Genomic DNA, 14,011 nt, shown 5'->3' on the forward strand with positions numbered 1-14,011 from the left:
TGATGGACGGGGAGGCCTGGCGTGCTGCAGTTCATGAGGTTGCAAAGAGTCAAACACAACTGAGAAACTGAACTGAACTGAAGAGCCACAAGAGTGTGGCTGAGTGCTTCTGCCACCCACACTGGGAGACAACAGGCCAAGGCAGGGAGGGGACGCCTCCCTGGTCAGAATCCTGACCCTGCCACCTGCTCCCCAAGCCCAGAGGGGCTCTCCCCTCTTGAGGCATGTTCTCCTGAAAGAGGTGAAACATGTTGTTATTTCCAGGAGCTGCGGGTACCCTGTGGGCTGAAGCAGAGACGTGTTGTCGCCTTTGCTTGCACTCCTCTTAAGAACTTATCTAAAAGCCTTGCCTGCCCTCTTTTTACACCAGGACTTTCTACTCAAGATACCCAGAACTGAGCAGGAGAAATGTCTGGTTAACAATGCAGGAGCCAGCCCCACCCCCCAGGGGAGGGGGCACAGGGCAGGGGGCCCTGGAGAGCCCCTGCTTTCCAGTGCTGTGGAGGAGACTGCTGCAGGATGGGGGTTTTACATACACAGAGGTGGCCTTTGGCACTGGACTCTAACTTTTTCTCTTTCCTAAAGTCTCTGCCGCAGAAAGATTCTTAGAGGAGTCTGGATTTCTGGGGCTGAAATAATGCTGTGTCCCCTCTTCTATCACGTGTGCGTGTGTATTCATGAGGTTGTGTGCAGGTGAGCCAAACTGCTTCAGTCGTTTCCAACTCTCTGCTATCCTATGGACCATAGCCCTCCAGGCTCCTCTCTCCATGGGATTCTCCATGCAAGAATAGTACAGTGGGTTGCCATGCCCTCCTCCAGGGGATCTTCCGTTCCCAGGGATTGAACCCACATATCTTAGGTCTCCTGCATTGGCAGGTGGATTATTTACCACCAGCACCACCTAGGAAGCCCATTCATGAGGTTATAGAGGGTCAAAATGATCCAGACTGTACAAGCCATGTGATGCCATTTCTAAACACAGCAGTACCCTCTCCCCCTTCCACTTTTTCTCAGCAATTAACTTGTTCCTTAAACTGTACAGTTCCTGAAACTTCCAGTGGCTCCATGAAGTTCCCAGTGCTAATTTTGTGGAAAGCTCTGTCCAGTGCCTGTAGAAACTGGAGGACAGATCAATCCGGGTGCTGCCATAATGCAGAAGGTGTAACTCCCAGGATTACGGATCCATCAACCAAAATAAAGAGGAAAATGTGTCAGAGAAGAAAGTCTGTGGGGACAACATCTACTCCAGTATTCTTGCCTGGAGAATCCCATGGACAGAGGAGCCTGGAGGGCTTTGGCCCATAGGGTAGCAGAGAGTTGGAAATGACTGAAGCAACTTGACATGCCTGCATGCAACCTCAATACACAGGCACACGTGATAGGAGGGGGCAGTCCGTCAGTTCAGTCGCTCAGTCATGTCCGACTCTTTGCGACCCCATGGGCTGCAGCACGCCAGGCTTCCCTGTCCATCACCAACTCCCAAAGCCTAGTCAAATGCATGTCCATCGCGTCGGTGAGAGGGTACACAGCCTCATTTCAGCCACAGATTACCTGTCGTCACAGTCGTTCACTCTTTGAACTGAAATCTGTGACGATTTCACCCTGGCTTACATTCTCGGGGTGTTTCAGGATTTCTCATAATTTATGTGCATCTCTAGATCCCTTTCCTGGCATTTCCTATGATGAGTGAAAATACTGTCACTTTCCCCTGCCCCTTTAGTGCTGGAAGGATTGGGCTTGAGTAACCTTTAGTGAGGGGACGGGGCCAGTTCTGAGAGCCTCGTCACAGGCCAACCACAAAAAGAAATGCACACGGGGTAATGCATGTTTTCATATCAACATCCATTTCTTTTTTTTAAGGAAAACTTTATTTCAAAGCCTTTCCCTCTGGCTTTCAAGTGAAAATCCACAAGTCACCATACAAGCGGTGTCTAAAGCCTCTTCTATCAGCGTAATTGTATTAAGTAGGTATAGTCAGTCTCCCCACTTCACAGAATGAAGAAACAGGCCCAGAGATGTCTGCACCCACTGAGGTCAAAGCTAGCATGTTAGAAGGAGATCAGATTCATTTCTGATAACCTAGAACCTTGGCCACTGCACTGTAAGACTTCTTACTCCAGAAGAAGAGAGTCTGAGCAGAAAGAAGCCAAGGCTTTTCCTGTATTCTCCTCGGTGTGACCACTGGCAGTCAGGGCTGGAGTTTGAATGGAGGTGAAATAAATGTGTTAGAATTTGCCTTATACAAAAACAGAAAAGTTATATCCAGATGGTTTCAGATAAAAGGAACCTAAGTGACAGCCCCAGTGGCTCAGTCAGTAAAGAATCCACCTGCAATGGAGGAGATCCAAGTTTGATCCCTGGATCAGGAAGATCCCTTGGAGAAGCAAATGGCTACCCACTCCAGTATTCTTGCCTAGGAAATCCCATGGACAGAGGAGCCTGGCAGGCTATGGTCCATTGGGTCACAAGAGTCAGACACAACTTAGCAACTACAGCCAAATCAAATGATAACCCAACATAATAGACCTTTGGATTTTTGACTAATGAGAAAATTACAGATTGGGCATCATTGACTGAATGATATGAATTTGAGCAAACTTCAGGAGATAGTGAAGGACAGGGAAGCCTGGTGTGCTGCAATCCATGGGGTCACAAAGAGTCAGACATAACTGAACAACTGAAGAGCAACAACAACAAACTGGACTCGCTAAAAGACTTTCCCAGGCCGTAGAGCTGGACGCAGTCAGAACTGGGAAATTCCCCAGCTCCTTGTCCAGTGCTTATTCTCTGAAAATGCAAGAACAAAATGTCTGGTGACAGTGTGTTTTGGGAGCCACTGTGGCTGAAGCCGCGGTGGGAGGGGCTGTGGGGCTAGCCGGTAGGAGGAGGAGTAAAACAAGTCGTATGTTCTTGGATAATTCTGGCTGTTATTTTCAAATAGTGATACAGCTCTGGAACGCTGTGGATGGGGTCACCCACTTTAAAATTTGTTTAGAATCTTCTATGTTTATTTGAAGTGCTTCCAACTGTCCTGAAGGATCTTCTCCCTTGTTTGCCTTTGGGAGGGAGAAGCCCTTAGACTGTCCTGGCAGGTCCAGCAGCAAAAGTAGTCTTTCCTCCTGGCCCGGCAGCGCCCCCTCAGTCCATCAGGGCAGTGACTCCAGTCTTAGCTCACCAGGCAGGATTCCAAGTTGGGGAATGCGGGGTGGAGGTAAGGGGTTAACAGTGGCATCCTAAGACTGAGACCCTCCCTTCCCTGAAGCACATGCCACTGTTCAGATGCCTTAAGTTGCCACACAGCTGGGAAAAAACTGGATAAGACAGAATATAAAGAAGATATACAACTGCACCATACTTCACCACTCCCCACACATAGTATGGGGAACAAAAGTTGCCCCAGTGAGAGACTAAATGTATTGTGATTCAAAAAGCTGCCCTCTGCCCTCTGTGATGGCCGGTGCAGATGGAGCTGGAGATCAGGGATGGGACTGAACTGAAGGAGATGGCATTTTTCACTGGGAATGAATGCCTGGGATGAAGATGCCCAGTTATTTTGCCAAGCTGGGCTTGAGGATGACAAGGGTAGCTTGAAACCATGTTGAGCCATGAAACGGGTGAAGTCGGGGAGATTAGAACTGCACTCTGGAGGGACCAGCCTGGGTGAGGACTCTCTGCTGCAGGATGTGGCTGAGAGGGGGAGAGTTGGGGCTCCTGCTGGGATGCAATGACTCCTGACTCCAGGAGAGTGAAACTCTCCTCCAGTGTTTTATTTTAATTTGCATATTTTTTGTTCACTTGTTTTTTGCTTCAGTCACCCACTGCTTTCTAGGGTTTGGAATCTAGCCAGTGCCTGACCCTAGCATAGTTCCAGAGCCCTAAAAGGTGAACCTGTCTGTATGTTGAGGGAGCACTGTTCAGGCCCACGGGGTCCTGGAAATGTTAGATTTTCTGGGAAATGAAGCCTGGGTACTGTGGAGGCTTTGGGGGAAAAACTATGGATGGATTGTCCTTGCCTCCTATTTTTGCTAAGGCAAGCACTATCCTTCCACACCAGCAGCTGATGAGGGGCACAGGACCCCTCAAGGCAAAGAGCCGAGGCTCCATGAGGCCTTTCGTGTCCTGTCCAGGGCGCATGGACCGGATGCAGTGCTGATGGCTGAGGGCAACCCACCGACGGAGCTGACGCAGTCGCAGATGCTGCACATTGCCCAGCAGATCGCTGCGGGCATGGTCTACCTGGCATCGCAGCACTTCGTGCACCGAGACCTAGCCACCCGGAACTGCCTGGTGGGCGAGAACCTCCTGGTGAAGATCGGGGACTTCGGCATGTCCCGGGACGTGTACAGCACCGACTACTACAGGGTGAGTGGCTGTACCTGTGAGGAGGCCCAGGGCCCTCCTTCCCCGGGGACCTCTTGTATTCATGTGCTTGGGCTGCCACAACAGAATACTGCAGGCTCAGTGGCTTGCACAACAGAAGATGATTTTCACACAGTGCTGGGGGCTGGAAGTCCAAGCTCAAGCTGACAGTAGGGCTGTTTTCTTTTAAGGCTCCTCTCCTTGTGCCTTCTTGCTGTGTACGGCCTCACATGGTCTTTTCTTTGTACACATACATCCCTGGGGTCTCTCTCTGTGTCTAAATTTCTTCTTATAAGAATGCCAGTCAGACTGGTTTACAGCCCGCCCTAATGGCCTCATTTTAGCTTAATCACCTCTTTAAAAGCCCATCTCTGAATACAACTGTATTGTGGGATACTAGGGGCTAAGGCTTCTACATGTAAATCTGGGGAGGACATAATTCAGCCCGCAACACCATCCTGCCCTTTCCATGGTTCTTTAGATATTGTTAAGAGAAAGATTTCAACATGAGAGTTGTGCGAGGGGAAGCCTGAGGACTTTAGGAGGCCACAAAGTTAAAGGATTTAGAGGTTTGGTTTTTATTCTGTGAAATTATGCCTGGAGCCTTTTGTTTGAGGTTTGACTTTAGGTGAATTTATTCACATAAATGAAGGTACACTAAGGTGTTGGAGGTTCCCACTGAGAACCGTCTTGGTTGGTGGCCATCATGGTAAGAGGTTCCACCCTTTAACATGCTAATGGCTAGAACTGTATTCAATGATGCAGATCCACTGATTACCTGGAGTTGGCCCCCTTGGAGTATTAGATTTGTTAACTGAGATCTCAGAACTCGGGTATGAAAGAAAAGGGTCATTTCTGGAAATGGGAAGTTGTGATACTGAAAGTGAAGATTTGGGGTCATGTTCTACCATCTCAAATCCCCCATTTTTTTTTCTTGTTGTCATGCTTGATTTTTAAGGGCAGAGGGATGTAGGTAGAAAAAGAAATAAGTGTTCCAGAAATATATCACCTAAAAAGATAAAACCTATAACTGAACTAACTTTTGTACTAGATTGGGCCTGGTGAAGAACATGCCTGTCCTTGCCTTTGCTCCTCCCATTATGACTTATCTTTGAGGAAGAACCTCCTCCTTTTGTCTCCTGTACTCCTCCTTGCAGCCTCCCTCACCTCAATGTCTGCCTTTTAGCTGAGCTGACTTTGCTACAATTAGTCTAAGACAATGAACCCATTGCTTAGCTGCATATTCTTCTGTAGATTGTTTTGTGGGGTTTCTTCCTTTGTCATTTTGATAAGCATTGTGATAAGCATTTTGATAAGCACCTGTTCTAAGTCTAATGATGACTAGTTTGGTCTAGAAAGCTAAAACATAGCAGGAGGTTACATGCCAATGGATGCTGCGTTCTCTGTTAGCTCTGCTTCCTTGGTAGGAAGTGGAGAGATGGGGGCATTTCCCTGTCCAAGGAGACAAACGAACACATGGGTTCTTCCTTAAAAACAATCTTTACTGATCTTGATGAGCATCCAGGGAAGAAATATGTGGCCCTGGCAATGGCTCTCCCTTTCACAGTAAGTTAATAAAGGTTTCAGAGTGGCCTGGCACAAAATAAGTGCTCAGTAAATATTTTCAACTTTATTATTATCCAAATCAATAAAGCTATGCTTCATTCTCAAAGCTGTGGCTGAATGAGGTGGAACTCAGTGACTTTTTATACATTCTCTGGAAAAATAATTCTGAAGAAAAAGACTGAAAACCTTAACAATATGAAGATAAATTACCCAATTACAAAATAGGTGAAATATTTTTAAGTTTCTCTTGGTGCCCCCAAAGAAAATATACAAATGGCCAATAGGTACATAAAATGATGCTCAACATCATCAGTCATTAGGGAAATGTAACTCAAAACCACAATGAGGTACCGCTTCACATCCACTGGGCAAAACAGACAATAAGAAGTGTTAATGGGGATGCGGAGAAATTGGAACCCTCATAAATTGCTGGTGGGAACCTAAATTGGTGCAGTTGCTTTAAAAATAGTTTGGCAGTTCCTCAAAATGTACAAAAGAGAATCATCATATAACTCAGAAATTCTACTCCTTGGTATATACCCAAGAGAATTAAAACCATATGTACACACACACACACACACACACACGCACACAGGTACACAAATGAAATAGCAGCATTATTCATAATAGCTCAAAAGTGGAAACAGTTTAAGGGTCCATCAAATAGTAAACAGATAAACAAAATGTGATCATCCATGTGATGGACTATTATTCATTAATTAAAAGGAATGATGTACTGATTCATGCTACAATGTGAACCTTGAAAACATTATTATGGTTAAGTGAAGGAAACCAAGCACAAAAGGTCACATACTACGTGATTCCATTTATACGGAATATCCAGAATAGGCAAATCCACAAAGCAGGAGGTAGATTAGTGGTTGCCAGAAGCTGGGGGACAATGTAGAATAAGTGACTGGTTCTGGATATGGAGTTTCTTTTTGGAGTGATGAAAATGTTCCATAAATGTGTAGTGTGATGGTTGTTTAGTATGTGTATAAATATAATAAAAATAAGTGAACATGTACTTTAAAAGGATGAATATTATGGTATAAGAATTATATATCAATTTAAAAAGCCTTAAAACTAGCAAAGCAATGACCATCATTATAGACATGAGAATTTAGCCTTGGTCATTTATGCATTTTAAAACACTGTCATTTGTCATCTACTGTATATTCTGATTTTGTTAAAAAGAAAATCCTCCACTTAGTGACATTTTCTTGAAATATTTCCTGCTGAATAGATTGGAGGAAATAATGATTCCCAGTTTCTTTATTTGTTAGATGTTCTTCACAGAACTATCCTAGTCATTAAGAAATGTGCTTCAGGTGCCACACTGATTTAATCCCCCCACCATGGTCCCTACTTAGTTGCAGCGTCAAGGTTTATATGTTCACTTTGTTGTTTGTTGTTCCCTTTGAGGATGAGGAGAAAGAACCAGCCTTACCTTGACCTCTGTGACAGGTGAGCCTGGTGGGATTTGGTATGAAGTGGGTAATGAGCATAAGAACTGGCCAATTTAGTAGTAGCTTAGAAAAAATAAATTAGGAATTTCATTTTGCTGTCTCTAAAATTTTCAAATGGTAATCTACTTTTTGGTTCCATGAAAGTATTTATTGTCATAGAACTCATTTGTAGAATATCTTTGCTTATTCAAATATCAAAAGCCTATCCATGGAGTTCATTCTCTTAAGTTTGTCCAATGGACAAGTAGAATCTGTTGCTCTGTTTCTACATGTGAATTCAGCGTGACTTTGTGTGGCTACCTCCCAGGACACTTTTGCTTCCATGTAAGTTACCCACCTGTTGGATCATCCATAAGCTTAGTGTTAAGCCCATCCCCATCATGGTTTCTCTTCATATTTTCTGTCATGGAAGCTGGGGAATCTGTTCTCCTTACAACTCATTTGTGGGCACATTTTTGTAATTATTTTGTTCTTAATTTCTTCAAAAGCCTTCACACTCCAAGGTGGGGAACTGCTGTGGCTGATGTGGGCTATCATCATCACCACTGTTAATATCCTTCCTGCACAGTAGTAGATGAGGACTTTTGTCTTTACCAAGGGTATCTTCCATGGAAAGATGTTGTTTGGGCATGGAGTCAACTGGATTAAGGAGTTACATGTTCTTTTTCTTTAAGCAAGAACAAATTCCACTGGCAGCCTGAGCTTTCTGCTCATGGTGGCTTGTGAGCTGCCTTGTGGGGTGGCCCCAGCTCTGTGTGATCCATGGCAGGAGGGGCGGGTGGCAGCTGTTCTTCCATCATGGGGGAGCTGGCAGCACCAGGAAACGGCTGCCTCAAAGCTTCCACCCTGTTGCAGCTGAGCTAATTATATCTTCCTAAAGAAGGAAGAAATCGGAACACTACATTTGCATTGAAACCAGCCTGATATGGCAGGTCCAAAATTACTCTAGCATTTATGTTCTCTGAATTGTTTTAATTAGCAGCTCTGCAGTACCAGTCTTTCATTTCGTTTTTATTCCTTCCCTCCACTGGCAAAGCCTGACATTTAGGAAACATCTGAACCAGATTTCTGTCACATTCTGCCTGTCAGAGACTTAGGATCTCAGTCTACTTGATCATTACTATGCCTCAGTGGATCCACTGAATTTTTTTAAATGTGTGCTTTAGTATTTTCCATGATTTGGTTTCAACATGCCTTTAAAATGAATGGTGACCATTGGTGAATACAGAGCCCCAAAGATCTGAAATCCTCACTTTTAAGTCTTATACAACACTTTGAATTTTAGTTTTATGGTGGTGGGGGTAAGCAATCCTATCCTTTAATTCATCTTTCACTTAAGAAAAAACAGGGATCGTTTATTTTTCTGGCCCAATGTTCATTGCAGCACTGTTTATAATAGCCAGGACATGGAAGCAACCTAGATGTCCATCAGCAGATGAATGGATAAGAAAGCTGTGGTACATATACACAATGGAGTATTACTCAACCATTAAAAAGAATACATTTGGATCAGTCCTAATGAGGTGGATGAAACTGGAGCCTATTATACAGAGTGAAGTAAGCCAGAAGGAAAAACATAAATACAGTATACTAACACATATATATGGAATTTAGAAAGATGGTAACAATAACCCGGTGTACGAGACAGCAAAAGAGACACTGATGTATAGAACAGTCTTATGGACTCTGTGGGAGAGGGAGAGGGTGGGAAGATTTGGGAGAATGACATTGAAACATGTAAAATATCATGTAAGAAACGAATTGCCAGTCCAGGTTTGATACACGATACTGGATGCTTGGGGCTAGTGCACTGGGACGACCCAGAGGGATGGTATGGGGAGGGAGGAGGCAGGAGGGTTCAGGATGGGGAACACATGTATACCTGTGGCGGATTCATTTCGATATTTGGCAAAACTAATACAATTATGTAAAGTTTAAAAATAAAATAAAATTAAAAAAGAAAAAAGAGGGAAACAGAATTAGAAAGCTCATTAATAATGGACATTTAAAGAAGCAAGTGAATCTAACTTGGTTAAAGGCCATGGTGAGAATCCTAAAGTGTTAAAATGATATAAACAAGTCCGGAAATCATCTGCAAGTGCTTAATACAGTTTATCAACAGCAGAGAGAAAGGAAGACAAGTTTTGTTAAAATAAGCTGATACAACAAGTAGTAAAAAGAACTGTTTTGAACTTTAGGTACTTTGTCCCTTACTCTGCCTACCCTGGAGGAAAAAGGGTGATAAACTAGAAAATAAAGTCCTGAACTATAGAGGAGAGAAGGCTTAGGTAATTTAAAAACTGGACAAGCACATGAGAAATAATCTAGGGTTAATTTTTATACTTTGGTCTTGGAAAAAAAAAAGTGTTTATTTTTTTAAGGACTATTTGCTTGTAATGTGAGCATTTCTAAGTAGATAGGCAGGTAGATTATAAATAGGTAGATAGATGAGTAGATAGATTGTTGAGTAGATAGGTAGATCTTAACTCATTCCACTGATGTTTTTACTGTGCTGTGTAAAATGCTCAGGTCATCCCCGCTATGGGGAGCAACACTGTGTCTACCTGGTGATAACTGCTGATTCCTAAGAGATAACTTCAGTTCCACCACCTCCCTGACTTCCTCCATGCAGAACAACGGCTGACAAATCTGTGATCCCTCAATACTTCCTAGAAATAAGCGTTACATCACGGAGTATTTTGCCTCATGGAAATCTGCTCATGTCTTCTCATTGATGTGACAGCAGAGAGAGGACAATCTTATATATCTTTATATCTGTGCAAACTGGCAGAGTGCACGGCACAGACTAGGTATGCTGATAGGACACATATGAGGAAAAGCCTTGATGAATGTGTCTTTTTAGCTCTATTGATGAAAACTTAAGATACTCAGACTTGCAGACAGGCCTGGTGCTGGGTCTAGGAGCACTGCCTTCAGGAAGTAAAGTTAGAGTTATAGGGACATCTTTATCTCAGACAATTTATTTTCAGTAGAAAGCCCAGAGCTGAAACTTATTTACATTAACACTATAGTGGGCAAACTTCCTCTGATATATTTGCCTAGAACCCTTAAAACCAGAAAAAAACATTCATTTAAAAAGGCAACACATCTTCTTCCTGAAAGAAAAATGCTCTCTATGTCATTAACTCTCTTTTGCAGATACCATTTCCTTATTTTTCTCCTTAATACATACTCACATGATGACTCTTAACTTTCACACAAACAATTATAGACCTTTCTGGTTAGGTTTTTCTGATTAAAGTGGCCCCAGAAACATAAGAGATGTTTTATTCTATGAAATCATCTTTAATTTTATGCCTTGAACAACAGTGAGAGAAAAAGCACAGTTCAGAGGAACCTGCCTGTTGGGCAGAAATCAGAACATTGAATTCAGGCTAATTCTATGTTAAAGTAGATTTGCATAAATTGTTTTAAGATTCTAAATTGACTCAATTTGTATTCAAGCCTCCCTAAGAACCTTTCACATATGCTTTGGAGTTGTAACAGGGTGGGTGAGTGTCCATTTATTCATTCATTCAACACACATTAATGAAGCAGCTGCCACAGGCTAGATACTGTACTAAATAATAAAGGCAGAGTCTTTAGACGTGTGATAATGGCTTCCCTGGTGGCTCGGCAGTAAAGAATCTGCCTGCAATGTAGGAGATGTGAGTTTGATCTCTGGATTGGGAAGATCCCCCCTGGAGGAGGGCATGGCAACCCACTCCAGTATTTTTGCCTGGAGAATCCCATGGACAGAGGAGCCTGGTGGACTACAGTCCATATGATCACAAAGAGTTAGACACTACTGAAGTGACTGAGCACACACAGCACCATGTGATGAAGGGGCTTCCCAGTTGGTGCTAGTGATAAAGAATCCACCTGCCAATGCAGGAGACATAAGAGAGTTCCATCCCTGGGTTGGGAAGATCCCCTGGATTAGGAATTGGCAACCCATTTCAGAATTCTTGCCTGGAAAATTCAATGGACAGAGGAGACTTATGGGCTACAGTCCATGGGATCGCACAGAGCTGGACACAACTGAGTAACTGAACACAATGTGATGGATGCTGAAATATCAATAGAAATATGTATAAGAAACCCTAAAAAGAAAGCTACCAGTCTGCTTTAGGACATAAGAGTCAAGTTCACAAAGACAAGGCATTTGAACTGGTATTTAAGATATGAACCAGAAATTTATCTATTGGCAAGAAGGCTGTGGACGATGAGGGGAGGGGGGAATTCTTGGCATTGGAGGTATCATAGCAAAAGAAATGGTGCAAAAATACCATAATGCATGCCCTGAGAATGAGGCTCCTTTACATACCCTTGAGGCTAAAAAAGTAGGCTATTCACATTATCATCAGACTTCACAGCTGCCTCTTTGCTATGCCAAATTCTTTGAACTTGGTCCTTTTGTCAGTGGGAAGCTACTGAGAGATTTTATGCCAGAAAGTGACATGTCAGATTGCATTAGTTTATGAAAATAGATCTGCCCAACAGATCCCCAGATCTCCACTGTTGTATGTATTTGATTGGTCTAGTGCAGTGTCTCTCAAACTAGATCCATTAGCTGATCCATCTCTTTCACCAGTAAAAGAGATCCATGATCACTAAGGTAAGCAATAATTTCCTTGCTACAGAACTCCTTAGAGCCTTTAATCTATTACTGGGACTTGTGGTCTTTTCAGAAGGGCTATAGAAAGTGGCCAAAGTCTGCGCAAAAGAGCTGGCCTGGTTCAGAGCCCTGGTTCCATCCATTTACCAACTAGTGGAGTCTGTTAGCAGATGATGGGATAAATCCTCTTGTTTTTTAGTCTTCTGAGTCTCTTATTCTTGAAATCAAGAGCCCTTCCTCTTTGTACACAGAAGAACTACAATACAGAAATCGGTGTTTTCAGGTGAGCTGGGAAGGATGGTAGGCAATAGCCCTTTGATGTGCATGGACCAGAAGGGTTCTGATTTCTCATACTACTGAGAAGTATCTTCAGTAGATACTTTCTCCCATTTTTACCCATCTGGAAGCAGTTAGGCTTCAGCTATCTTATATCTGTCACATTCCATATCTTTGCATCACTGAGACCAGAGCCCCTTAAAAAGGACACTGACAATAAAGACCTAACAACAATATAAAGAAAAGAGCATCCAACTGTGATCCTAAAGACAAAAGTTTAAATATCTGATTTCCCTTTCCTAGCAGTTATAATGCACTTAGCATTTAGCTACTAGTAGTAGGCCAAGCAGATAGGGAGTTGCTTTTTTTCACACTACAAGAAATTTACAGGTGGGCAGTTTTCTCATGGGTTTGGAAGCTTTCCAGTGTCAGAGTAATTTACTGGCACCTGACATTTTCTTGGTCTTTTATTCATGGCTGAAGGATGGTTGCCTCAATTCCAAACATGTCAAAACTGCAATTGGAGTAGAAAGGAGCCAGGATGGCTGCAGGGAAAAAATAATTTCTACCTATATACCTTTCTTTCATCAGGAAGTAACTCTTTCCCAGAACTCTTCTGCAAAGACTCCTTCTTATACCTCACTGACCACACATGGGCCAAGACCAAGGACTGAACTTAGTAGCAGAGATCAGTGGCTTTCTGAAGATCTAGATAAACTGTGATTGTACTACAGGTGAAAAGGAAGCCAAAGTGAGTGGCTTTGAGAAGAGCAAAGAAACCTTTCCATGCTCACCTTAGGTGCCATCATGGCCTCTGTTTCTTTATTCTCAATGAGCATCTGCCTTTAAAGCTTGCTGAGTAAAATAAATTGAAGTGCCACATATTAACTGCTAAAAAATAAAATGGCAGGCATTTTTCAATAGGAGAGTTTTATTCCTCTGTATATAATGCATCTTTTTCCTCAAGCTCCTTTAAAGATTTTCCCTTGGATTCATTGGGTTTCATTGGGTTTTGTGGGCTTATAATTTTCATCAATTTGAATATTTTGGGCCATTATTTGTTCAAATATTTCTTCTATGCCCTCACTTACTTGCAAGGGACTCCAATTTCACTTTTGCTAAGTCACTTAAAGCTTCCTCGTGGCTCACTGAGCTCTTTTTATATTTTTGGATTCTCTTTTCTTTGTGTGTTTCATTTTGGATAATTTCTATTATTTTGTCTTCAACTTCCATAATTTTTTCTTCTGCAGTGTTTTATTTTCCTTCATTCCCATTCATTGTAGTTTTCATATCACTTATTCACGTTTTCATTCCTACAAGTTCTGTATGGACCTTTTCTTATATCTTCCATTCTAATCAACTCTAATTAACTTTTATAATAAATGTTTATTATAAACATTTTATATTTGAATTTATATTTGTATATTAAACTTATATTTAAATGTTTATATTATAAAACTATAATTTTATAATTATGCTTTATAAATGTGTAATAAATGTTTCAGTATGTTTGCCTGTAGTTCCATCATGTGTGTCCATCCTGGATCCATTTTCATTGTTTGATTTTTCTCTTTATCATGGATCATGTTTTCCAAGTGCTTTGTATACCTTATGATTTTAGATTGGATGCCAGACATTGTGAATTTTATCTTGCTGTATGCTGGATATTTTGCCTTACTAAAAATATTTTTGAGCTTTGTTCTGCAATGTGATTATAATACCT

General features: G+C 42.3%; 1 protein-coding gene across 3 annotated transcripts in view; it reads left to right on the forward strand.

Annotated features, from left to right (window-relative positions):
• NTRK2 (neurotrophic receptor tyrosine kinase 2) overlaps positions 1-14,011 on the forward strand; it is a 411,482-nt gene that overhangs the window by 325,942 nt on the left and 71,529 nt on the right. For all 3 annotated transcript variants that reach the window (XR_003035866.2, XM_010808129.4, XM_024995505.2), the window contains one exon: positions 4,128-4,362. Coding sequence is in view for 2 of the 3 variants with exons in the window: in XM_010808129.4 (XP_010806431.1) it covers positions 4,128-4,362 (235 nt within the window). In the remaining variant the exon portion in view is untranslated. The remainder of the gene's footprint in view (positions 1-4,127; positions 4,363-14,011) is intronic.

The sequence above is a fragment of the Bos taurus genome, chromosome 8 (assembly GCF_002263795.3).
Source record: "Bos taurus isolate L1 Dominette 01449 registration number 42190680 breed Hereford chromosome 8, ARS-UCD2.0, whole genome shotgun sequence".
Classification (NCBI taxonomy): Eukaryota; Metazoa; Chordata; class Mammalia; order Artiodactyla; family Bovidae; genus Bos; species Bos taurus.